Below are 26,211 nucleotides of genomic sequence, written 5' to 3' on the forward strand. Positions count from 1 at the left end.
GAATTTTTTGTAAGGTTTCTAGGAACGCTTCACAGTAAACACAGAAGTCTAGTGACAGGGAAATTAGGATTTTCTACACCACAGTCTCCTACGTGAGACTGAACTAGACTGGAAAAGCAACTTAAAACAATTTTTATGGCTCTCCCCAAAATGGACAAAATATTATTCCTTTTTATTTTTAATTGTTTTTATTTTTATGCTGCTAGCAGAACACCAAAACAACAGACTCGCCTGGCGACCAGACAGAACTTCAGGGCTCCTGCGCAGATGCACCCGCGCTGTGCCAGGGGAGCAGCAACAGGGTGCTCCGGGAAGATAAAAGCCAAAAGCTCCTAAGAGCTGACTCATGAGCCATCCCGCCACAAATACCTACACAGCTATTTTTCTTCCCCAGCACGGAAGTAATTGTTACTGTTTCATCATCAAGAAAACGCACACGCATTGAGACATAATGCTGTAGTGGAGCCCCTGCTCCAGTGGATCATTTCCCTGTGGCTAAGACCCACACCTAGTAAGTTAATAACCAAGGTTTCAAGTCCTTTGACAACGACAATCCTAGTACACAGCTTCTCCTTCCAGAAAGAAAATATTTTAGTTCTTGCTATTCGTTTTTCAGATGCCTGTGGTTCAAAGGCAGGCTCTAACCTCCAAATCAGTAACACTTCAGATAGATGTTGGCCTTAGTATTCAGCACTTGCTGCCCTCCCCTAGGGAGATGCTAATAAACAATTATTTCAGAATAAAAGGTAAATCTATAATGTGACTTGAACCCAACTGACAAATTAGACTTTGCATGTGTCCTGGCAGCACAGGTCTCTGCGGCAAGCCATGCAGGGTATTTGCTGGCAGAGCAACCAGTCAAATGCCACAACTCGTTCTTGGCATAACAGGAGCATTCAGGAGCTGCTTTGTCCAAAGCCTTACTTAAGGTCTCTTTTCTGCTTGACATTTCACGTCTATCTTGTGGCGTGTGCAGCCAGCAAACAGACATGACGGACAGCCAGGATGGCAACCCTGTTCTGAAGCCCAGCTATTGTTTAGGCTGCACAGGCAAACCTCGCAGCCCGAGGAGAATCACAGTAACGACCTTGTCAACCTCCACCCCAGCAGGACCTGCGCTCAGCTTGCCACACCGGCTAGCAGCCCGTGGCCACAGCAGCTCACTGTCCCCATGCTGTGGCTCTGCAGTCTTGTCCCAGCTCCTCACACAGGCATGTGGCATATTGATCATCACCCCCATACTGTGGTGATATGTCCTCGCTCCCTTGTACTGCTTTTGTAATCCAGAAGAGAGCCATGGCGATGTTGCTTTGTATGTGCTGCCCCAGCTCTGCTTACACCAATACAGAGAACTGCCTTTGGGCAGCCTGTGGAAAAGTGTGAACTCAGGCAACATGGAACAGGTGTTCTCTGAGCTGGACTCAACTTTATGCAAGAAGAGTTTATAAACAATCCGTAAACCAAAGGTCAAACCCATCTCTATCTGCTATCTACTATCCAGATCCTTCTCTGACCTGTTCAGCTTTCACAACAGACTATACAAGTGGAGATACCAGATGTTTGAATTACAGTGCGGTAGTTGGGAAGACTACCAAGACTACCAAACGTCCCAAGCTTTGCATCCATCAAGTCCTCGCTTGCCAGCACTACAGAGGTGCGAGGTATATATCTAAATTGTAAACTTTCTAATTTTAATTTATTGATTTACAAACATCAATCTGCTTATTTTTCTGCCACCCCAGAATATAAGTGTAGCATGGGTAAATCTCGTCATTTGCAAATAATGAAAATGTCAGTTTGCTGTGGTGGTTTGTTGTTGTTTCAGTTGTTGGGCTTTGTGTGTGCATGATTTTTGTTTGGCTGGATTTTTTTAAGTCATAAAACACAAAGCCTGCCCTACGTGTGTTGATTTTGTGAATAACCACTTAAAACAGCAAGCAGAGAAACTTGAGAGGGGAAGAAGGATGGAAATGGAGGAATGTTTTATTAGTAGCCGCCTGTTCCGGTGCCGGTTCCGGCTTCGCAACCCGCACGGCAGGGAGCCCCCGCTGAAGCTCGCAGCCTCCGCCGGGCACTTCACAAGTTGTTATTGAATTTCCACCCACGTACGCCCTGGTTTAAACTCTTCCCACGTACTTGTAGTTACCCAAACCACCAAGGCGCGGAGGCAGGAACCCGCTCCCAGCCACTGGCCCGGGGCGGGGGAACGAGCGACGCCCACGGCTGCTTCCATCGGGGGCTGGAAGCGGGGCGGGCCCGCCGTTCTGCGTCCGTCCCCCGCGGCATGGCGGGCGGCGCGGCGCCGCTGCTGCTGGCCGCTCTGCTGGTGGTGCCGGTCGCGGCCCAGCGGGAGCTGCGCTTCAAGCCACCGGCCGAGGCTCCCGTGCGGCTCTTCACCGAGCCCGAGCTGGCCAGATACGACGGGCAGCAGGTAGGGGCGGGCGGGAGGCCGAGCCGCGGCGGAGCCTCGGCCCTCCGAGCCTCCCCGGCCTTTTCTTTAAAGCCCCAGGGCCTGGCCGGGGCAGGCGGCCCGGGAGGCGCTCGGCGGCGCTCTCTCCCGCTGGCCAGCGGGGGAAGCCGTGCGTTGCTACCGTCCCTGCAGCCGGGTGCCCTGAAACCACCTTAAAATTAGGGTTTCTCGTGCTCTGCTGCTGTGCTGTTCCCTCCCGCCTAGTAATTATGGGATAACTTGTTTTTTAGGCATTTGTGAGAAGTTTGCTGGCATTTATGCTTTGCTAGCCCGCTGTGCATTTGTACTCCTGGCAGCTGCGGATTTCGGTCTGCTGAAGTCATGCGCTGACAATTAGATAGCACGTTTCTATTTTATTGGTTGCCTATTTGACAAGGTACCCATGGCAGTGAATTTCAGATTACCATAAACTGAAGCCAAAGTAGTTTTCTCTTAATAATTCATTTAACCATGGATTTAGACCCTTCCCACCCCTCCCCTCCCCCAAGATTATAGAAATAACAAAGCAATTTCAGCTTAAAGAATCTGTAGCTTTCTGTGACACAGAAATCTCAGCAGAACTTCACATTCAAAACCATAAAATCCTGTATCAATACACAATATGTCTTTTGAAAAAACTTGTTGGCTGACCTTTTCAGGGCCTGCTCTTTCAAGAAACTAACCAGCATCTGACTAAAGATACATCTTATGCATAAAAGACACAGCAGAAGCACTGGCTTATTAAGTAAAACAGCAGCAGATCATATTTATGGGCATTTCTTTATGTGTTGTTCTGTTAATGGAATAAAGAATGCTGTTGGCATATACCCTTCCATCTGCGTTAGGAACAGAAAGATGCAATTGATCATCATCAAGCAGCGTACAGACAAAAGGTGACTTGCAAGAGGGCCATGTCTTCTATGATTGTAACATGTACATTAAAAAGATTCTCTCATTCATATGCTTAAATCCTCCAAAAAAAAAAATCTCAGGGACAGTTTAAAGCACAAGCAAGAATTTTGGAGAGATAACATATATGCTTGTATATGCACGCAAACAAGAAAACGTAGGACAGAGAATTCTCTTCTTTGTGTCCTGAGCGCTTATGGATTTCATAGCTAAAACTAATTGCCTTTTCCCTACACCTAAGTGTTGAGGATATATTGATGGCTTCCTTTCCAGGAGGGACAGCCCATTTACCTGGCGGTGAAGGGAGTAGTATTTGATGTCACTTCTGGAAAAGGTAAGTTTGCTACTTCTCTGCTGTCTGCTTATTTTTCATGCTATTATTCAGTCATTTGTTTTTAAATATTTCCAATGTATGTGAAGCCTGCAGTTCAATTGCAACAAAAAGAATATGCTTTTCCTCCTCTGACACCTTCCCCACTAAGGTTTTTTCTGGAACCTACACTGGTTTGAGATTACCGTACACATGGACAGACAGCATAATCCAGTTAGCTTGGCCACTGACCACAGAAATGCTGAAGCCACCTGCCCAGGCCCCTGACTCCTCCCCAGATCTGGGGTCGGGCCACACAGAAGCTGGTGCTACAGCGTTTTACTGCCCTGGGTCCACAAACTGATTGGATCAAAGCCAACTTGGATGTACCCGTATTGCAACACAAAATATCGGCATTGCCACACCTTCGTACCTCCTCTTGTGCTGGTGTTTGCCTACCTGTGCTGTCCAGTGGCCTGGAAGAGTTTTAAGAGTTGACTGTGATTTTGAAGGGGAGAGGAGGAATAAGTACTTTTTTTCTTCAAAGTTTTCTTACACCTAAACCACTTCTTGCTGTATTTGTTATTTGTGCCTTCCCTAAGAAATACAGATGTTTTCATTTGAATTTCTGTTGCACAATCCAATTTACGGTTGTAATGATGAAAAGACAGTAATGCTTTTAACTGTGAGCCAGCTGGAATAATCTTTATGAATTGTATCTTGGGATTTTACTTTTTTTTTTTCCCAATGGAAATTGGGGAAGATAGCACACTTTCTGTAAAATGCTTGAAGGGACCAAGGGAGTCCTGGTCACTCACCTTAATGTCATAATAGGCAAACTAATGGCTTGCTGCTTTGTTTGTACTACACTTGTTAATGCAGCTTGTCTGGACATACATGCTGATCTTGAAATCCTAAATGAGACTAGGCTTGGCACTGTAAATTCTGGAGAATGTAAAGCACAGGTCCCTAAAAAATCAGTAATTTTTAAGATTGCAGTATAGGAGTTCAGCAGTTGTATTGTACAACTCCACCCCTTGTTTTTTAAGGACTGGGACATATTATCAAGAAGTAGCAAATCAAAAGTCAATTTTGGAAAAAAGAGCCATAGACTTGAGTTGTTCATTTCAGTTCACTGTCAAGTGTATGAGGCTGATGAAAAGCAGAGGCTGCAGATATCCTGTATCTTGTCAGATTATCAATGGATTATCTGGTTTTTTTTTTAATCTGACAGAATTTTATGGAAAAGGAGCCCCATACAATGCTTTGGTTGGAAAAGACTCAACAAGAGGAGTTGCAAAGATGTCTCTGGATCCAGCAGATCTTACTCATGACACAGTAAGAAACCAGACTCTTAGTTTAGTTTCATCTTGCAAAGTTTTATTCTTTCGTGAGATTATGAATTATAATATTCAATGAATTTGAATTAGTTTATTTAAGTTGGTTCATGTCTTTTAATTTAAAACCAAAATGTATTAATATTCTTTAAACACCTAAAAATGGCTATGTATTTACTGCACATGAACGCTGTAGTGCTAACAGTTTTGGAGAGGAAAGCTGTTAATCTGTGGAACGAATACAATTTATGTAAGCATGTAAAGGGGGAATTACCTGCTGTTTAAAAAGATGCTTCCAAAGAGAGTAAATTACTTTGTTAATGGATTTAGTTTAGCTGGTGTCACGGTCATGGCAGTGGATGCTCCTTCTGGCAGTGGCTTGTGGCTTGTTTGAGGTGTGATGTATTTACACAGGCAAAATGGAGATTAACGGCTTGTTTGACCTCAATATATAAAGTTTCATCACGGCAGAATTTAAATGAAAATAATAAAGTTACAGGTTATACTATCAGTTTTGTTAATCGTGCTCTGCAAAGTAAGCATGAAAACTGACCATAAGGTGTATAGTAATCAATAAAAAAGAAAAATGCATGTAAAAATCTCTACTTTTGTTTATTTGAAACAGGACTTTAATTTCCATATTTCATTCAGACAGGACTCACAGAAGAGGAACTGAAGTCCCTGGATGATATCTTCAATAATGTTTATAAGGCCAAATATCCAATTGTTGGCTATACTTCTCGACGAATTCTGAATGAGGATGGCAGCCCCAATCTAGACTTTAAACCTGAAGATCAGCCACATTTCAACATTAAAGATGAGTTTTGAGGAACATTTGTGTACCCAGACAATGCCTGGGGAGAGGCACGATACAATATTAGATCGATTCCCTGATTTTCTGGAGATCATTACAACAATTTGCTATCAAGAGTCAGTTTTCTGTTTAGAAAATACATATGTGTACACACATAGTTTACATAGCATTCTTCCAAGAAACAAACAGATCTGTTTTAGTGTCATACACTTGGGCTGTTTGCTCTTAATTATGGGAGTTATTTCATATGAAAGTTCTTTCTGCCTGGATTTTTCTGTTTACAAATGTGTAATGTAAAATTACATTTAGAAAGAGATAGGGAAATTTTTATAGTTGAAACATTACTGGTCTTTTTGTAAATCCCAAGTTGTTTCGCACTCCTTGGAGAAGTGTGAATGCACTGTCTGGATGAGGTGACATCAGTTCTCTGTGCTGTAAGTGACTGTAGATATCACATGTACAAACAGGTGTAATAGATGCTTACATTTTAAAAAGCATTATGGGATTTAATATTGGATAGGTTTGCAAATACTGGATATAAAACCACTCAGTCTCCTAAAATGCAGTTCTTGTGGAATATTTATGCAAAGCCTACAGCTGTAAACCAAGAAAAGTAAACATTTTTTCCCCATGAGAACTACTGTGACATTATAAATAAGACTATCATTATGTTAGTGTTGAATAAATGAAACTTCAGTTTTTAAAAATAATTATTAAATATTTCATCTATATTAGATTATGATGGTTTCCTTCTAGCTGCTTCCACTCTTTCACTGACAAGAAAGGGAAATGATAGCCCACTATTTACCACATATTCTTACAGAACAATTTTATTATAGTAGTTTAGTATCCTGTGGATATTGTTAGCATCTTTATATTGGCAATTTCAGCTCTCATTTTTAATTCCTGTTAGTTGTTCTTACTCTAGCTTGATCATTACTGTTGCAATGAAGTATGCATTCATATGTTTCTTTTCCTTTTAACCTAATATGAAACTGCAGATCCTGTAGGGTGAGAGCAGACCCCCTTTACTGGGTTTCTCTTCCAGTCTTTCAGCAACCAGAGGACCATAAAAGCATGTGCTATATAAATTGCTGCTAACCTCTGACTTTCACTAACCTAAGTAGAATGTAAATTGTCATGTATGTGGATTTATCTGCCACTGTGACAGGTTCAATTGAGATGGAAAAACTGAGCAGCTGCTCCCAATTTTATATTAATAATATAATAAAAATACAGTTCTATATTTTGTTCTGTTTCTTTAGCATTTGGGTCATTTTCTTTGAAGGAAAGAGTTTATCAGATGATTCTCTACTTCATGGTTTGCAGGGGACAGCTGCCTGTCAGTTGAATAACTAGAAAAGCTGTTTATTTATCCTTTGTTTCACAGTGTTACAGATTTTACTCTAAACTTGTTTTGTGTCTTACCATTAGTCCACTTAATTTGCAGGAGGGACTCCATGGGCCCCTCTTGCTGTTGGTTGGTGCTCTGGGATGGAATAAAAAATTTCGCATCTAAGAAAATATAACTGCTTCAGAGAATTATTTTTGTTTTATTATTATTACTGCTGACCTTTTGAGTAGATAACCAAGACCTTGCTGATGCCTGCCCACAGGTGTGGGTGTATACCTGCCACCTTTATGGGAGTGCATGTGGGTTTGGAGGTAATGATGGTGGTTGTTCTGCCAGCATTTCACAAATCATTTTCCAATGCCTACTGGTTTTTCCTCTTCTCTTCCTTGTGTGCTTCCTGATGGGGCAGCTTGAGTAACTGTGCCACTGTGGTTACTGAAATAGCCTTGGCTTCATCTGGGATCAGGGTATCCAGCTGCATTTCAGTGATGTTGTAGCTGGAGTACCACCATGTGGCTCAGCATTAACTGTTCTCACCCTGCATTTCCTCTTTACACTATGAAGGTCACCTTTGCTGACCTTGAAGCAGATAGCTCATACTATATTTCAGGTGTGTTTGAGTGAAGAAACCCTCCTATTGGCACAGGAAATGGTGATATAAACCCCACTGGTGTAGTGTGAGATCCTTGTGAATCCAACCCACCCTCACTCATATTTGTGAACAGAGGGAAATGCTCTTGTCCTTCCTTTCTGTTAATGAAGATTATCACACCTGAGTGCATTGTAGAATGCAACATGTTTCTGGTTTTATTTCAGTTAGGGAACTGAAGGACTGACATTTAATAACTTCATAGGCTATTTCACTTGAGGTTCCCACTCAACAGATCAGTGTTAGATAATAAGGCTTTAATGGGTATACATCCTTAAGAAGTTTTCACTCACTACTTTTTAAAAATTAATTCAGAATACCACAGTATTTCTTTTACTGTTAATTTAATGACACTGTTTTATGTCTAAGGTTGTTACTTGCCAGTAGCCTAAAATTTATTTGACCTAAAAGCAAACTGTCTGCTATGGTTGTTTTGTTTGGTACATTGCATTTTGCTAACCTCTGTATTATTCCAGTACAACAGCTGTCCTTGCTATCTATACAGTGCACTCAAAACAAGCAAGCTGTATAAAGCTCCATTGTAGTTGTCCTGCTACTACACACCTCCTTTGGAGGGTGAAAAATTTCTTTTCAATTTACTTGCTGCTTCCAGATAACACAGCAAATGTCATTATTTTTGCTGTGCTGCTTCTAATGTGCATCTTGCTAACTTAAAATGGGTGTTTGAATGGTTGAGCTTTTAATGAATGCTACCTTTAGTATTTAACAATAGTTTACTCTTCAGAATGTTCAGAATTATCAGGTGGGTTCATTGCTTAGGGGATGCATAACCTGACTTGCTGTTTCCCACCTGCTACTTTTTTTCAATAGTCCTTCACTTCGATCCTAATACATTTGAGTAAGTTTGTGACAGGATAGATTCTGTCATCTGTGCTTTAAGAAGGACTTATCTGATTAACAACTGAAGCAAAAGGACTAGTAATATAAGCAAACAACATTCAGTAAAGGGGTTACAAAATGCAGAACAAAGTGTTATCTTTATTTTTACAGTTGTAGAGTGTGTAGTTAAGTAAAATCCTACTATGAAAGTGTAAGGTGTGTTAGCAGCTGTTAGTTATTAGTCATTGCATCCTAATCTAAACAAGGCCACCTGCCAGAACGCAGGCTGAGATTTTTTCCAAGAATTTGGGATTAGACATAGAGTGATTTCTTTCCTAACTGTAATGAGTATACGGACACCATGCTTTTTGTGGCCCTTTGACAGAATATGAAGGTTTCATTGACTTAAGTGAATCAGTTTCTGGTTTAGTTTTCTCACATAGTAAAGGCCTTGGAAAACTGCAGCCTGGGCTAATATTCTTTGTGTTCTGATGATAGCAGCTGTGAATTTATAATAACATGGGAATCAGTGTAGGGTTATGTTTCAGACTGCGCTTGTCAGACCTGTCAGACTTTCACATTTCAGTAAAAATTAAAAGAGGATGCTTATCTGTTTAAGTACAGTGCTTTGGAATGCGAGAAGCCTCAGCACAGTTTGTAAATCACCTCCTGTAACTTTTGGTTCAAAACCACTATCTGGCTACATTTTCAAGCTTGGAAACGCATTTAATTGCTGCAGTTTTTCCCTTGCAAGACTCTCAAGAACATGTAGAACTCACCTGATGGTGCAGGAGAGAAAACAAGGAAATAAATGGTTTATCTGACTTTAACAAATGTATTTTTTGTGTTTTACAGATATCTGAAATATGTTCAACGTCATTTGCAGCTGCTCAAGAGAACACGGAAGAGATGTGAAATGTTTCATATAGGAAATCAAACTCTAAGTTTTCAGCTGATCTGGTTAAACTGAAAGGAAAAAGAATAAAAAAAGCCTCTAGGTACTTTTGTGAGTGAAAAATCTGCCATTCAGTAGGATTCAGCTGCACATCAGTAAGATGTGCTAAGTAGCTCTGATTAATATTTGCATAATTTCAGATGAACGCTGGAAATTCTCAGGGATATCTTGAAATGCTCAGAACTGAGGTGATGACAATCATACATTTTGTTATCCATCATCCATTTAGGCTTTTGCATAATGTTTTCCTGTCCATACAGGAAACAATATACAAGCTATGCAACTTACCACAAATCTATGCACCATGAGTAATATTCAGATAAAGTAAAACACACGTGAATTTATAACCTGAAAGCTACTTACATGGTATACAGAATGGCTGTTTCAAAGAAAAATCAGTCCTTGCCTGTGAATGCTTTGACTAAAACAACAAAAAAAAGCTCTTAACTTTTAGATCTGTAATAACTCGGAGCCCTATCTGTGAATACTGATTTAGGTAGACAGGTACAGACATAATAGCTATAATACCTATTCAATCACTGCTAGGAGCACTCTAGCAGTATAGGCGGGAAATGAGAATGTATCTTCGTGTGCCATTGGGACAATTTATACTGGGAAGGGAGATTTGCCAGAGCAGTATATGCAGGTCTGATAACAGACAGTGCTTCCTATGTTTGCTCTGTCAAATATGGTCAATGATAACGATGTAAACTTGTACCCTTACCCATCTGTTGGTCTTTACATATACCTTCTGTTTTGGATTTTCTTCTTCATGTTCAATAGAAGGCATGAGTCCTTATTTACTTGTTTACAAAACTTATGTTTAGATCTTCTTGATTTGGATTATCTGTTGTCAAGAACTCCAAAATAACGGATAGAAATGGAGATTAATGTTCTGTGTAAAAACGAGCTTGTGCACCTGGATGAACTGCAGAGCCATAGGAAGTATTCTGGAATAAACAATTCGTATTACTGTTTGCCATAGGTTATTTGTATGTGTTAAAAATTCTGCACTGTTCACAGATGTTCAGATTACCATGTTTTGCAGGACTTCTTGACATGAGCCTTTATCCTTCTGACATGAGATGAGATCATTCTGAGAAGTGAAAAGTTTAGAAGAATCTGAGTGCAAGCCATCCAAGAAAATCCAAAATATGACAATTTTCCCTCCACTTAAAGAAACCTCTCTGAAAAAGAAATTAATGTCCCAATGTCTACATTTTACCTTTCAGATTTTGCTGAAAGTTTTCTCATATTGGCAAAGGCAGCAGATAGAGCAGAGACTTGGATCTAATCCTCGCTTTGTGACAATTTAGGTCAATTTCTTGGCATATCTACTTGAGCCTTAGAGATTATGAAAACACAGACAGTAGACTGATAACAGAGGGTCAAACACTTCACCTGAATCCAAACAGGTGTAAACTTGTAGGAATGTTTGAATAGGGCCAAACTTAAAGCCTTTCACCCTTCCTTTGAATGAAAAAAAATTTTCTTTTCTGGCACTTGAACAAGTAGAGTTAGATGACTATTAAAGTGAAAACTTCCCTGTGCCTAATTCTCTGCTGCTTTGCAGAGACACTAAAACCAGTTGTGTTGGATATGCACAGTTTAGTTACCAAGCAATTAACTGCCTGGAGGATAACTTCATAAATTAAACTGATAACTTCTTCAAAATAATGGTGGTAGATCAGGAGTATATGAGGAGGCCACCCCTCTCTTTGGAGGCTGCAGCTACGCACTCTTTTACATTGCAGCCCTGTTTTGGTAATAATCACATATAAAGGCCAGGTAACTCAAACTTATTAATTACATTTAACCCTTCATTATTTATGATGTTTGAGCAAAGCTCCTAAAAACATAGTTTCATTGAAAAGAGTCAGTATTGCTCCATGAAAAGCAAAGTGTTAATTCTGAACTCCAGAACTGTGCAGCTGTGCATCAGACCTGAGTATACTTACGGCAAAAGTGTTAATTGAAAGGGTTACACATTTAAATTGAGATTATAATCTAAAGTAACATGTCTGTGTCCTACATTATGCTTGAAAGTGTCTCAAAAATATCACTGTATTTTTCATATTTTTTGTGAAACCATGCTCTGCACCTTAGAACAGTTATGCAATACTTTTAAAGAATAGCACAGCCGGACTCTCAAGACATTTGTGAAGTATTTGTCATGTTACAGAAAGACAAACATACACGTATGTCTGAGATACACAACAGACGGATCTAGTAATTTAGACAAAGGCAAGTCTTACAGTATTTCTAAACCATCTTCTATTCCATGTGTTTCTTAAACTGGTCAGAAGTAATGCCCTGCAGTTTTGATCTCTGACACAACAACATGGTAGGCAGAAATGAAACGATAATGGCAGCTTGCAGGGATATCTGAAAAGCTCTTGGTGTGCAAAAGACCAACCTAGCAATTTTAGTGAACTTGAAAGGATTTTAAGAACACAGGCTTAGTAGGCAAGTCTCAGTATGTGTTGAGCCTCTAGGATTTTACACATTAAATATTACTTATGTCCCTAAATTGCTGCTGCCAAGGGTAAATACTTCCTTCCCATTTCTCTGAATGGTCTCCTTTGAGTTTTGGAGCTGGAAGAAAACAGGCTGCCTGAAAGGTTTATATGTGAAGCAGCAGCATATCAATGGAATATAACAATCTGAGGCAGAGAGAAGTAAGGTGGTGAAATTCTACTTACGAAAAGCAGCAGGAGTTCATAAATAACTCAGGGGAGCATACAGTTTCTGAAGAGGTGAAACTTGCTGATGCAGTCAGACAAAAGATTGAACCTGAGAACAGCTTCCTTGGATCCTCCTTGGATACAGTCTTGGGAAAATCAGCACAAATTAAACAGTTTGTGATTGCTGGCTCCTTGCTTGAAATCTTTTGTCTCGTTTTTCAAAAATACTGATGCCTTTGGTTTTGGCACCTTGCAGGTTCCTGGATTCATGGAAAACGCTGCTGCTGCTGTTTAGCCCATAACTTACCAATTTTTCTTACTTTGTCTTTGATGCTCATTCTAGTTTAAGAAAGAAAGCTGGAGTTTTGCTGCAAAAGAGGCAAACAGGGACACAGACGTGAAGGTGCAATTCTCCACTACAATTTTGCGATACTTAATGCTAGGTTTCCTGGCTGTTAAATGAGCTGATGCTTCCATTGAATTCCCTTTCTCTTTCATCGCTCTTGGGTCTTTCAGCCATTTGAAGAAGGTAATGTTGGTTGGACACTGGAGCTGGTGGGACCCTAAGATGGCTGTAATTTCTGAAGCTCTAGCTTTAATTTCTTCACTCCAAAGAGGTATCACTTTGTGGTGCTTCATCTTTGAACTGAAATGAGTATATTTTACCTATATTCATCCATATCTGTCATCACCTGGAATTTGCCTGCATGTCCATTGGTCATTTGTTTGTTGAAATACTGGTAGAAACCATGAAGACCCCAACAGTATTTCTGGCTCAGCTGCTTAAAGACATTGTATAAAAGGTGTTTCACAACATCTTCAAGAGTATTAATGATACATTCAAAATGTGCAGCTGGAAGCTAGAGGTAAACTATTCATCCACTAGGATAATTTATGATAAAACAGACCAGCTATTTCAAATAAGTAAGAAAGTAGCTTCCTAAACCCAAATCAACCGCTTGTAGTCTTTGCAGAGTAAGATACATTAACCAGAACTTCCCTGAATACCTTTTAAGCTTGGAAAAAAGTAAAATCTCAAGCAAGATTTTATCTGAATGATTATGTTAGCTGTTACCTGCTTCACAAAGTATATGTGTTTATGGGAAACTTTAATACAGAGGGGAACAGTTACAAACTATTATTCCACAATACTGTAGCTCACGTTATTGCAAGCCCTCTCAGAGAGTATGTGTGAAGTCCTCATGGTACTGTGCAAACACAAATATAAGGTAGTCTAATTAAGTCTTTTAAATGTATCTAGTTTATGTTACCCTTAAAAAAAACCCCACTCCCATTCCGCTAGGCTGTTTGATTTAACAACAACAGAAATAAATCAGGGGTTGTCCTGATATTAGCTGAAACATCATCTCACTGAACGTGGTTTTTTCACAGCTGGGAACCTGCTGGCCACTTCTGTTTCTGATTGCACACACTGTTCCTAGTCACATAATATCACTGGAATAACCACATTAATGATTTACATAAATACTTCTAAAAATCTACTTCAAAATACATATTCTGTTTTTAAAGCAGTTAAGCTGGAAACAAAGGCAATTAGCAACATATGACTAGAGAGGTCTCCATGAGCCACTGGAAAGCACTTCTTGACAGACAGGGTTTGAAAAGCCAAAAGAATTCTGCAGACTGTTTAGATAAAAGCTCAACTCTCCGTAACTTCCTCTAACCAGACTGTCCTTTCATTTAGATGTTTTTTCCATCAACTCATTTAGACTGACTCATCACACCTAAAATAGTTTAGATTTGCTTTATCTTCTTATATTGAGAATAACACCACAAAATGGATCATGCCTACATGCAGTTATCTGAGAAAACTTACTTTGTTATTTCTGCTCATTCCTTTTGGTGTATGAAAAATCACTTAACCACATATTAAGTAGGTATAAACTTACATAACCATAAAAGTAAAGGAAGTTACATGCAAGAATCTGACCCCAACTGATAAAGTGTAACAAAGATTACTCTCTAGGCCATACAGAATGTCTCACCTTTAGGTATCTTTGTAGAAACAGTGCGTGACTGCAGTGCTGTTAATGGAATCATCCCAGATCTATGTTGGTGTTGCTTCAAATAAATCCAAGCTTCTTGATCTTTTTATTATTATATTTTTTTTGGCATGTGCTGGAGCAATGTTTCCATGCAGCAGGAGCTCGCTTTACATCCCTGGAGCTGAAGGAGGAACTGTGAGTAGCAAACTCTTACCCTATCTGGGACAAATCACAAGAAACAAACAAACCCAACTGTAGTTTATTATTCTGTGCCATGCAATGTGGTCTTTTTAGAGAGGAAAACCAAAACAAAATGCAAAACCAAGAAGGGATTACAGGAACTTCAGAGGAAGAAGTTGGACTACAGCTGCACAGCAGAGAGCTGGTATGAATGTTAACAGTGAGTCTTACCCCTTGGACACATTTTTAGTGAGCACAAAGCTCAAAAATATTCTTAAACACTTAATACAAGGGAGAACAGCATGGATATAATTTACCTGTTATGTATCTACTTCAGAAAACAGATTTCTGCTTCAAGCTATAAATCATTAAGACATCTGACTTTGAGACGGTGCATCACAATTCAGCTTTCCGGTTTATAAAAATCATCCCAATACACCTCAGCACTGTCTTCTTTCAATAAGTCTGCAGAGAGCCAGCTGTCTGAGCTGGTCGTGTTGCTATCTAAGATTTGTGCGTAAGGGTCTCTCTGGGAGTTTTGTTTTGGTTCTATCATTTAATATTCATGACAATCATTGTTAACCTGCTAGCTGAGCCGTCTTTGCATCCTCCAGACAAAGTCTAAAGTTTATTCCTAGCCCACAGAGCTCTTGGAAGCCTACATTTCCACATTTCAGGTATTTTGGCTTGGGAATCTTATGTTTCAACTAATAGGATGAATTTTAAAGAAAAAAAGAATTGCTAGGGAAAAGACAGAGCAAGAACAAGAGGGTGTTCAGTACTCCTAGTCAGTAACGACATGGTTAAGCAATTACATGAATCTGATCATTCCAGCCCATACACCAAGGCTTTGGGAAAGCTGACAATTCAAATATGTCCATTAATAATAAAATGTGATGGGGCAAAAGGGAAGGGGGGAAATATCCTTGCTTTTAAGCTGTATGGAGTAAACTGTGCCACCTTAAAATTACTCATAGCCTGCTGCGTATCTGTCAAAATAATATATAAACAGTGGGAGTACTAAATAATTTCAGTGTCACTGAGAAGAAATATATTCATGCTAAGAGCAAATTCTGTAATTACATTATGATTTTAATGTACATATTTTTTCATCAAGAATGTCAGAATAATCAAATGATGACTAACGCTCTAGATAATCAAATTACACCACGTCCAGAGAAATCCAAGGGATGCTGCATTTCGGCCTCCCCAATCAGACAGAGCAAAATCTACAATAGGTCCAGTGCTGCCAATGTGGAGCAAACTGAAAAGCTGTTGGAAAATCAAGAAAAGAAAGGGTGACACGAGGAGGAGCGAGTGATGGGTGGGAAAAGGAGCACCAGAGCAGAGAATCAAACAAGGGAGAGGTAATAGAAATTTTGATGCCAACAGGCAGGGCAGAATCAGAGAGGACCAGGGCCAGCCTGACTGCGTGGTTGGTTCCTGCCTCACTACTGCAGACTAGCATCGCAGGGAAAGAAGATGCGCACATTTTAAAGAGAGAACTATTGAGGATTAAGTTTTACTTTCTATTGTACTTAAGTGATTAGAAGGAATATATGTTAAATTCTGTTTCTCCCTCTAAGTTTCTGTGATGGTTTTTGTTCAACTGCAGATGAATGGAGGGAAAGGGGGACAGGCTTTCTTGTTGCCTGAGGAGAGAAATGTTTTTCCTTATTGCATGCTACACTCTGCAGCACAGCATCAAGGCTGGAGTTCTCAAAAACAGAAGTTCAGGGAATTAAGAGCTCACTCTTAAGTCGAGACTAGGACATATCATCTTTTCCAAGGAGACACACATGTTCTTGAAAGAACCAGTCTCTCAGTGATACTACTATTCACAATGTACTTCTAGAATTACCTTTCAAAAATACAGATTTTTATAAAAGTTGGTAAAACCTCAGATAACAAATTTCTAAAATTTGCCAGTGGATAAAAAAACTTTATGAATATTTCTTCCCCACTGACAAAGAATTTTGGAGACTTGAGGAATGTGAAATACAAACACCTAACATGATGAGCAGCTGTCTACACATGAAATGAAATGACCCAAATCAGGAACAATAAAGAAAAGTAGGACAAGGGCCAAATGGGGATGCAGATATCCCAAACTAAATCCCAGCTCACCTGCCCTTTCTCTGTGGAAGCAGCTCAGTCGTGATGGGGAGGGTACCAGCAGCTTTACCAGGCTGTCCCCATGCCCTACACCCGTGCTGCTCACTCGTGTTTCAGTCTCCTGCTGCCTTCTGGAAAATCAGCTCTACTTCATTTAGGCTGGTTTAAGGCTCTAGCAGCAGAAAGTCCACCAGAACTCAAAGCCTGTTACAAAATCCTAACAGAAAGACCCAATTTTCTACCATCTCTTTCCATACTTTGCATGTCGTTTCATAAGCCTGATCCTATGAGCAGTTTAATAGTGATAAGCCCCCCAAGTAGGACACAAATATTAAATAGAAGCAGAGTAAGGCACAATGTAAATTAATTTGCCAGCAGCTGGGTTTTCCTGCACCTCTAAGGGCAGAAAGGAGGAAAAAGCACAGGTTTTCTCCAAGTATGACCATTAGAAGCCTTATACACTTCATCAAGTCCATGCGGAAAATAATGATTTTGTATCTTCAGTAAAAACAGACTGTTAAGGATGTTAGGTACCTTAACACCATTGAAATTAAAAATCAAGGGAAAAAAGGCAACAAAATAAAGGAGAAGCAGCTCCTACCACATACCCAATATCAACTCAGTAAAAGAGAAAGACCATTTTTCTCAGACTCCCTTCTGGAAGCCACTTTTTGAAGTATTTTCTTCAAAGCCAACCGTATGTATGGCTTTATGATGATGTGGCTCAGCTGTTGCATTTTCAAAAAAAAAAAACCCCAAAACTGTGTCCCCATTAGGCTGTTTCTGATCTCCTTATAGTCACAAGTTATGCTTAATATTGTTTATTTTCTATAATTTGTTAGATCGTGTTTTACTCATTTAAGTATTGCTTTACCCACAGTTGATTCAAAACAGCTAAAGAAAGCAGGAACAGGCCAGCAAAGAATGCAGTAATAGGTAACAGGCTGAGGGACAAAGTTTAGAGAAAGGTTCAGTTCAGAGAGTAGCTATTACTGTATAACCAGAAATCACCTACAGGCAATTTTCTTTGATTTTGGAGCCTATTAACTTTGATATTTATGAAACTATTAAGTTGTTCCTTTGGAAACAGCCATAGCAAATGCTTCTTAAGGTGGCTATGAAGCATGGATATTTTTCTCTAGAAAGCTTCTTTAGAAGTAATGAAAAAAAAATTAGTTCCTGTAAATATACTGTCAAGGCAGCTAAAAGAGCAATCAAGGTTTGCCTCACATTTCAGTCCACATTTTCCAGGAACTCCCCACTAGCAAACTTTATTAAATTTAATACTAAATTTAATTTAGAAAGAGTTCTGTTTTCACTGTATTGTTCTTCCCCTGGTGTTTTCCTAGATGGACGCTTTCATAACAGTTTCTTTGGTTTGCTTTGTCTCTATGCAACTTGAAGTAATAAACCAATTTTCAACTAGTGTACATCAATAAAGGGCTCCAACTGAGCAATGCTGATTTTCACCGTTTTAGAATCCAGTCCCCTCTCCTTTCCCTGGACCACAATAACCTCCTGAGGCAGCAGCTTTGATGTTTTCTATGGTGCTCGGAAACCTACATATTTACATTATTTGGATTAAGCACCAAAAAGGACCTCTCTAATTATGATCATAATTACAGATCCACTTTTCTTCCATAATTCTTGAATTAGACAGCCATTTGCTTTTGACTAAAAATACACTGGAACTTCAGAGCTCTGTATAGCAGTCATCTGCATACATTATTATCCTTCTCCCTTCATGTCTCCTTTCACAGAGTTTTAATAGATTGACACTACAAGGACTTCTGACAACACTAAGACGAATATTGTTGCAAGATACAGTAGAGGATAATTAATGAAGTCTGAAGCAATTACTAAATCCAGCTGAAAGGTATAGAAAGAAACCATACACTATGATGATGCTTATTCTGGATTTTGCTGGGGAAAACAAAACCAAACCAAAACGCCACCAACAACAACCAAACAAAACCAAACAACAAAACAAAAAACCACACACATACAACCACCACCAAAAAACCCCAACCAATATCCCCCAAAAAACTCAAAGCAAAACTCTAATTCTAATTGCATGTTAATTTATAAAAGTAAGTAACTCTCCAGGGGTTTCACTGCCAGTCTAAGATAACAACCATACAATCTGGCTCTTGCACTACATACTCACATCTGATTATTGTTTTTATACATAATCAGGATTAGGCAAAGGTCTTTCCCAATACAAGCCTGGAAAAGCTAATATCCAGAAGGAGTAAAGGCCTTAAAATATTCAGTATTTTGTCTGCCATAGACTTTAAGAGCATGGCAATGAGCACATCCTCTGTTTAAGGCTTAGTTTAGACTGTCAAACAACACTTCTGACATTCTTCAAATTTCACTGTCTGAGATAAGCGAGAGCAAAACTTCTTGGACAAACAAATGCTGTTCAGGTTCTTTAAGAAGAAGTGAAGCTCAAAAGAACTGATGACAACATATTTCAAAACATGGTAACCAATTGGTTCATAGACCCACTTTTTACAGAGAAGCAGGAAGCATTTCCCCTGCCTGTTTTCCTTAATGGCTACAGAGAAAACAGACAAGAAAGAGTGGAATGAAACTGCTTTGTAGTCCCAGAGAAGAAAATGGTTTTGAAATACAACTGTGGGCAAACAGAAGATGAAGACAACTAGCTATCACCTCCCAAGCACCAGCCACAAGACAGGCACGTAAAAAGAATCTGAGCCACATGGAGGCAAACACAAAGGTATGTATATAATTTTAGCAAAGTGGTGTAAGTGACCCAGTCAGAAATATTACATATGCAGGCAAAAAAACCCAAACCAACCAACCAAAAGACAGAAAGCAAAACAAACACACAAACATACACCAAAAAAACACACTGAAACACTTTGTAAAATGATTCTGAAAAAGGAGTAAGAGTCTTCCCCGAATGCAGGGCTGCTGAAAACAGAGGCTTGAGTTACTGCCAAAGGAGCTGTTTCCTATTGTCTTTTTCCTGCTACATTCAGGGAAAACAGGACCCCAATTTAATCTCACTCTGATTGCAAAGAATGTACACAAAAATATATCACTTTGTATCAACACTTTTGATAGAAATAAACTAGAGGAGCTCAAATACTGGCCAACCATTAAAGTAAGAAGTTTTATAACTTCTTTCATGTGTACTGAGAAATAGAGAAAAAAATCCAACAAAATTCTGAAAGATATCGGAATGGATTTGTATCTAAGTTGGTTTTAACTTAAAGAATTAAATAGTGTGAATATAAAGAAACATACTATCACAAAAAACACAGATGAAACTCTGAAAATAGCATAGAGAATTGAAGAATGGAAAAAAACATCTAGTCATTACATTACCTTGAAACGTAAAGATCTCTATTACATTCCTCCTTAACTCCAAACTCCTGTATTATTCTACCTAAATCACTGAAGCCCTAAATTCTCAGTGTTCACCTTCACAGGTCCTTCTGAAATCACTGCTTGAGGCTTTGCGCTGTTCTTCCCCATATTTCAGATCACTGAAAGCTGTGTTTTATGAAGCAGCATGAAACTCTTCGATTCTGTACAAGTCAGAGACCTTGAAGTTCTCAACCTCAAAAGGATTTCTTAAGCATTTTCCTGCATTCATTTATTTTTGATGCATCAAACAAACAACAGCTGTTTGCACAGATAATGTGCATGCAGAAAGATTTCCAATGCTTAAGCAATGAAGCTGAGCAAAACAGGGACCTGGTCCTGTGCCCTTGACTCACACATGTAATCAAAAGCCTCTCTTAATGTTTGTTTTTCCAGAAAAAGATTTCATGGGAAGATCTGAATGTGTCTCTCTTAATGCTGTTTCAGAATTAAAAAATAAATAGAAGGTGCAGACTTTTCCATAAGAAGGAAACCTGGTTCTGGTCTAGCTGAAGTTACAACCAACTTCAACTGACCTGAGGCAGAAGCCCCTGGCAGGAATAAAGATAATGTACCCGATGGATTTCCACTGTTCGGTGGTGGCTGGTGTGGCATCATCTCAGCCAGCCGGGCAGCGCTGGGCAGCTGGCTCTGACACTGACCCATTTCTCTTCCTGTGAGGCAGGTTTTTCCCTCTGAAAGGCCAGTCCTCATTCTTGTGAGCAGAACAAGAGAGACATCCAGCGGCTGCTCCACTGAAGCATATTTTTAAACCTGACTAGAAGACAGACTCCGGGATGCTCTTATCTATGTCCTGTTCTTGCATGTATAAGAAACCATTTACGTGCCAACGACCAGATATACTGACCCAGAGAAAGAAATATTCCAGTAGCTGAAGCACTCCTGTCATCTCTGCTGTGTATTTTCCCTGCAACCTACAGACTGCCTCACTGTGTACTCCAAGTCCTCCCTGTACTTCTCCCTTTTTCTCTGAAGCTTAACTTCATTATTTTGATTCTCAACTCATGTGAATTGGTACAGGTCTATCAGCTTCTGCAGAGCTATAATGCTTTGTGTCAGCCCAGAATTTCATTCTAATTGTTTTGCAATGCAGACATGTACTTTTCACATCTACTATCGTTTATTCAAATATTTTCTCTAACCTTAACTCTATTTGTACTACTTTTTTTATCTGCATAGTAAATAGACTTCCCAGTCACTACTGATATAAAACTCCAGAGAATCAGTGGTAAAACCTGGTAATAAGTTGTTTGATCTTCATGTAAGAACAGGGAGAAAAAGATTTTTAAATTTACTAATATACATTTGTAGTATCTACAGGTTTTGTTATTAGAAGAAATACATATATTTACTGTCACATCTAAACTATTTATTGTACATAAAAACACAGCTTATTTGGAAACATAAATCAGCACAGAAGTGCTTAGAAACTCAAAAATCTGAAGACAGGATGAATAAATAGAAGGAAAACACAGGAATAAACTTTTGGACAAAGTATTAGAAATATTAGACATAATTGATTTGTACAAATAATCTTTGTCACTGTGCATGTTAAATAATTAATTTTTTAAAGCTCTTGATCCTTACAAACTTCGAAAGATCTGTAGGAAAAGTTCTGGTAAGTTAGTAAGGAATAGTGTAATTCTTGCATATTTAGGGAAGAATTGAAGGCAGGCACTTGTTGACTTCACTTACAGCTATGTAGGATGAGATGCCAGGGATACAGTGAAGGGCTATGAGCAAATTTCCCAGCTTCTATAGGGAAAACTGTATGCAGTCAATGGGGTAAAAACAGATAAGATGATATGATGACTCAAAATTACCAGGATCTGCTACTAATGAAAAAACTGACATACTCAGTATGAGAAGAAATTTGGTCCCCTTCTTACCACATACATGTATTGAACATCCATCACACTTAATCCAAACAACATATCAAGCTGCAATAGAGTTGTTTGTGATATATATAAAAACAACACAGAAGAAAGCTCAAGGCTTGTACTGTGCTCTCTGCTAAAATATTTCACTTTACTGCACACTTCCTTGCAAGTTTTTTTTAACTGTGCTGCTATAAAAATACTCACCCCAAACAAAAAAGAAAAAAAAAAGAAAAAAACAAGATAAAGAAAGAAATGTCCACAAGGCAATTTTTACATCTGCTTAGTAAGAATTGCTTGGTATAGCTTTCATATCAACATTAATTCCATGCTTGAATTAAATAAAGCATTTCTTGGCTACCGAATGTCCACAGGGGTTGATTTCAATTGCTAACATCATTAGAATCTACTTTCAGAAAGACTGTAAATCAATATATTCATAGACTTCCCAATATACCCCTACTGTGACTGAAAAATGAGAGCAAATAGTTTTCCCTTATGATTGCAGACCATATTTGATGTAACTGGAAAGCCAGAGGGGCTCCATTGAAGCAGGAGAGCTGTATCAATAGAAAGCGAAAGCTGAACTCAGAATCTCAGATTCTGAAAATCAAGTGGAGCCTCTTTACCAGTAACCTTTGGACAAGGATCTAGTTATTGAAATATTTTATCAGAACTCCATGTAAAGGAGGAGCTTATATTCTCCCTGCTGGCTCCTCAGTCAGGCTGGGGAGGGATGCTGAGCTGAACTAATGCCAGCTTGAGGGCCTCGTGTTGTGGTGGACCACGCAGGTGGCAAACCATCCATGTGTTACAGCCCAAGCAACGCTTCACAAAGCTATTACCTACAAAGCAAGCCACCCAAGCAAACAGCCATTTAGTACAGGGCACAGACACAGAAGAACGTGGTTTGCCTGACAATTCACAGAACTTACATTCCTGCTATTTCCTTCACAGCAAATCTTCCACTGGTGCCTCCATAACCATAATTCATAACAATGAGCTACAGCCCATCTAGCACACATCTGCCACCCCCCAAATTAGCTTTGATCAGGGTTAAATTAACTGCCCAGCTGCCTCACTCACGAGAGTCATTAATTCTTACCTAATTGCTGTACTCTGGACATCTAAAGTTCCTCAGATTACTGCTCCTTTGGGAGGAAAAAAGTGACACTAGTCAGTGGTGATACTCGCTTTCTTATGAATTTCTTTCCATTTTTGTCTCCTCCTTTCCTTATTCCTCTGGAAGAGTGCAGAAAAATGCATGTGAATTCACTTCTACTAGAAGAGTTATTAATTATCAACAGGGTAATTGTTGGAATTTTCACCTATTTATCATTACAGTTAGATGTATACCAGACAGTAACTTGAAAATATTATTACTTTCTGGTTACATCAAATTAATTTTTTTTTATTTAAAGGTTAAATCAACACTAATTAATCAATGATTTAATTATTTAGGTCTAAACATATTAACAAAACATTCTAATACACCTATATGAAAAGAAAACTAAACATTTGCAATCTGTTTTTCTTTTTTTGTTTGTTTTCCTTAGTCTCCATCTGCTTTGGAGTCCATGATACTAGGTAAGAATTCACTGAAAAACAAAGAACTTAGAACTGGTGATGTACATATGGCAAGAGCTCACCTTAATTTTATGCAAGCATATAAAAAAATACCACTCCTGAGACAGAATTCTCTGAAGGAGCTTGGATCCTGTTGTAACAGGCAATGTATTACTGTTTTTTACACTGCATATTATTTGCACTGAGGACCTTGATTCCATCAACAACTCTCAACCACCATGACAAAGTAGCTATTATTGCCACTTCTCCATACAGAAAAATGTAGGGGAAAATGACATCCAAAGTTTCACCAACACTTTACAGTTGAAATGAAGCGATAACTCAAATCCCTTGACTTGATGTTTTGTACTTTCCCAACAAATATTCTTCCATTTGGGTTCAAGAACAACACAGAATGGCTGAGGCATCCAACCAAAACTTAAAACTTAGCCTGAAACTGAATTATGTTAGCAAAGTCCTCTATCACAGTTCACACCAACTTTGTTACAAAGTTCCTGTCAAGAACTTTTTCCTAAATGTTTTCTTCTTATTAGGCAACGTTTTCAAACCAAGATGGTTCTTAAAGAACAGTATTAACAAATGAATAACATAGAGAAGAAGTGCCTGAAAGCACTCTGCTTTTGAGATAAGATGGCAAGCACAGTATTTTACCACTAGAGGACAGTAGAATGTAACCTCCTGGAAACACTGCATTTGGGCTGCCACCTTCTCCAGAAATCTGACAACCTGAAGATCAAGGACTTTATGTAGTAAAGTGAGGAGACAAAAAAAAACCCACAAAACCCACCACGAACAAACAGCAGATGACTGATTTACTGGGACAAGGGTAGGAGCATCAACATACAGCCAGAGCAATGATAACCGTGGGTGTGAGCACACTCAGGAGCACCAGGCAGAGCCAACTGCTGGGCTGGAGGTTAAAGAGAAGCCTGAAAGAGTCTTAACACCACTACGTGGCACAAATCCTAAAATGCTCTCTCCTTTTGACTGTTTTGCTTCCTCTGGCAAAGTGGCATCAATTTTGATGGGAAAGTTGCCCAACTGAGTAAAAAACAGAGAAAGGTTTCAAGCAGAATATGCACAGAACTGGAGATACGAGTTTTTACAACAAAACTGACAATAAAATTAATAAAGAAAATAGCAGGGGATAATTCTTGTTCTTTATGGTCCGTTGTTAAGATGTAGATGACTTGGCAGCGGCCTGAAGTGGGGAGAGCTATTGAGCTATTCCACACTCTGAGGGAGACCAAGCTGTGGTCTTGGTCAAGCTGCTACCACCACCTATGTCTATTTTTTGGTGTAAGAAACGAGAAGGTGCTTGCCTAGCACTTTAAGTAGAAAGCACTGGATAAAGAGCAAAATCTTACTAGATTACACCTGGAAAAAGGAAGACAAGGAACCTCTGTACCTGAGGGAAAGTCATAAGATGCACAGGAAAGGAGTGAACAGGCTGTCTCTGCAGCCACTGCAGCCCAGAAGGGCTGATTTACAGCACAAGAAATGGCAGATTTGAGTTGAATACTTGGAAGGGACATACATCTGTGCAGCATGAGGGGCCACGTGCAGCATCTCCTGTGGCAACAGTGTCCAGGGCACAATGGAGAAAAGGTAAATGACAAGACTGCACCAAAGAACAACAGTATCATATAGAAAATTTCATTTTTTTTTCTTCTTTTCTATCAGTGAATAAATCTCCATCCACTCCAGTCCAGCACAAGTACAACCTTCCAGAGTTTAGAAGTGATGAGATTTCTGTTCAGCCTGCTACAGAAAAGAGGGGTCTGAATGGGGGTCCACAGGCACGCAGAGCCAGGTCTCTGTCCTGTGCAAAGTGACCACATATAATCCAGCAATTCCCAGGAGAGTTAAGTTACACCCTCCTGCCTGCTGCTCTGCACCAAAACAAGGTGTATTTTCCCAAACTTCTCTTTCAGCAACAGCACTGCCTTTAACACCTTGTTCCCACCTTATACCACAACCTTACTTGTGCCAGGACAACTGCTGGTACGGGCACAGCTTGAACTGTACTGAGGAAAATAACCCTCTCCTACCCACCCTCACAAAAAACAAACATTTTGTAGAAATCGAATTAGTTCCCTGATCTAATTCACTGTGCAGTCACACAAACTGCTACACTGGTGTAAGTGCATATGTAGGTAAAGGTGGGCAGCAAGCAAGGACAAACAGCAAGTGGATGGCACTTCTATGAGAAAGAAGCGTTTGTGAAGCCACAGCCTCAATGGAAGCCAAACCTGATCCTTCATCACTGCTGAAGCACATTTAGCTTTGGCACTAGCTGAACTATTCAGCTGCTAACATTTTAACCCGAGCACCTAGACAAAACTCAGGTGATCTTTGCAGTTAGAAAATACTGGTACAGAATGCAACTCTAAAATAGTAACTGGTTTAATTATTATCAAGTTCACTAATAACAATTACTTTCAACTGTTAGTTTTAGTCACTAGTATTAATTAATCATTTCAAGGCACTCCCCCTTCCTCTCACGCTGTTAGCCACTTCCACCCTGCTCACTGGACTTTCCACCCCATCAGCAGCAGTTTGCTGGATCGGCCTTTGCCCAGCCAAGGCACAGCAGCCAGCAGAGGAGCAGGGCTCTTCTGCAGCAGCTCTGCTGCAGGGAGCGCAGAAACTTTCATCATCAAAGGCCAGATCGTTTCTAGGAGACTTCTGACGCTGCTTCCAGGCTGTGCTCCTCACTGCAGTTTCA

The 26,211-nt window shown here is 39.5% G+C and overlaps 1 protein-coding gene and 1 long non-coding RNA gene across 3 annotated transcripts in view; one reads left to right on the forward strand and one right to left on the reverse strand.

The window, feature by feature from the left end:
• The first annotated feature begins 2,144 nt into the window (after positions 1-2,144).
• NENF (neudesin neurotrophic factor) lies at positions 2,145-9,580 on the forward strand. 2 transcript variants are annotated; one of them, XM_080342412.1, is made up of 5 exons: positions 2,145-2,431; positions 3,632-3,692; positions 4,903-5,006; positions 5,657-5,822; positions 9,516-9,580. In XM_080342412.1, exons 1-5 carry the CDS (start codon positions 2,285-2,287, stop codon positions 9,575-9,577), a joined length of 540 nt encoding a protein of 179 aa, XP_080198538.1. In that variant the 5' UTR covers positions 2,145-2,284; the 3' UTR covers positions 9,578-9,580. The 2 variants fall into 2 exon arrangements, with proteins under 2 accessions (XP_080198538.1, XP_080198539.1); XM_080342413.1 differs by lacking the exon at positions 9,516-9,580 and having other exon boundaries at positions 5,657-6,550.
• An 897-nt stretch (positions 9,581-10,477) lies between these two features.
• The window catches only part of LOC308039243, a 58,510-nt gene continuing 42,776 nt past the window's right edge, over positions 10,478-26,211 (reverse strand). The window contains exons 4-7 of the long non-coding RNA XR_013922012.1: positions 14,308-14,526; positions 12,320-12,669; positions 10,654-10,713; positions 10,478-10,567 (exon numbers count right to left, since the gene is read on the reverse strand). This is a non-coding gene — a long non-coding RNA (uncharacterized lncRNA). The remainder of the gene's footprint in view (positions 10,568-10,653; positions 10,714-12,319; positions 12,670-14,307; positions 14,527-26,211) is intronic.

This window comes from Nesoenas mayeri (assembly GCF_963082525.1).
Source record: "Nesoenas mayeri genome assembly, chromosome: 3".
NCBI classification, from domain to species: Eukaryota; Metazoa; Chordata; class Aves; order Columbiformes; family Columbidae; genus Nesoenas; species Nesoenas mayeri.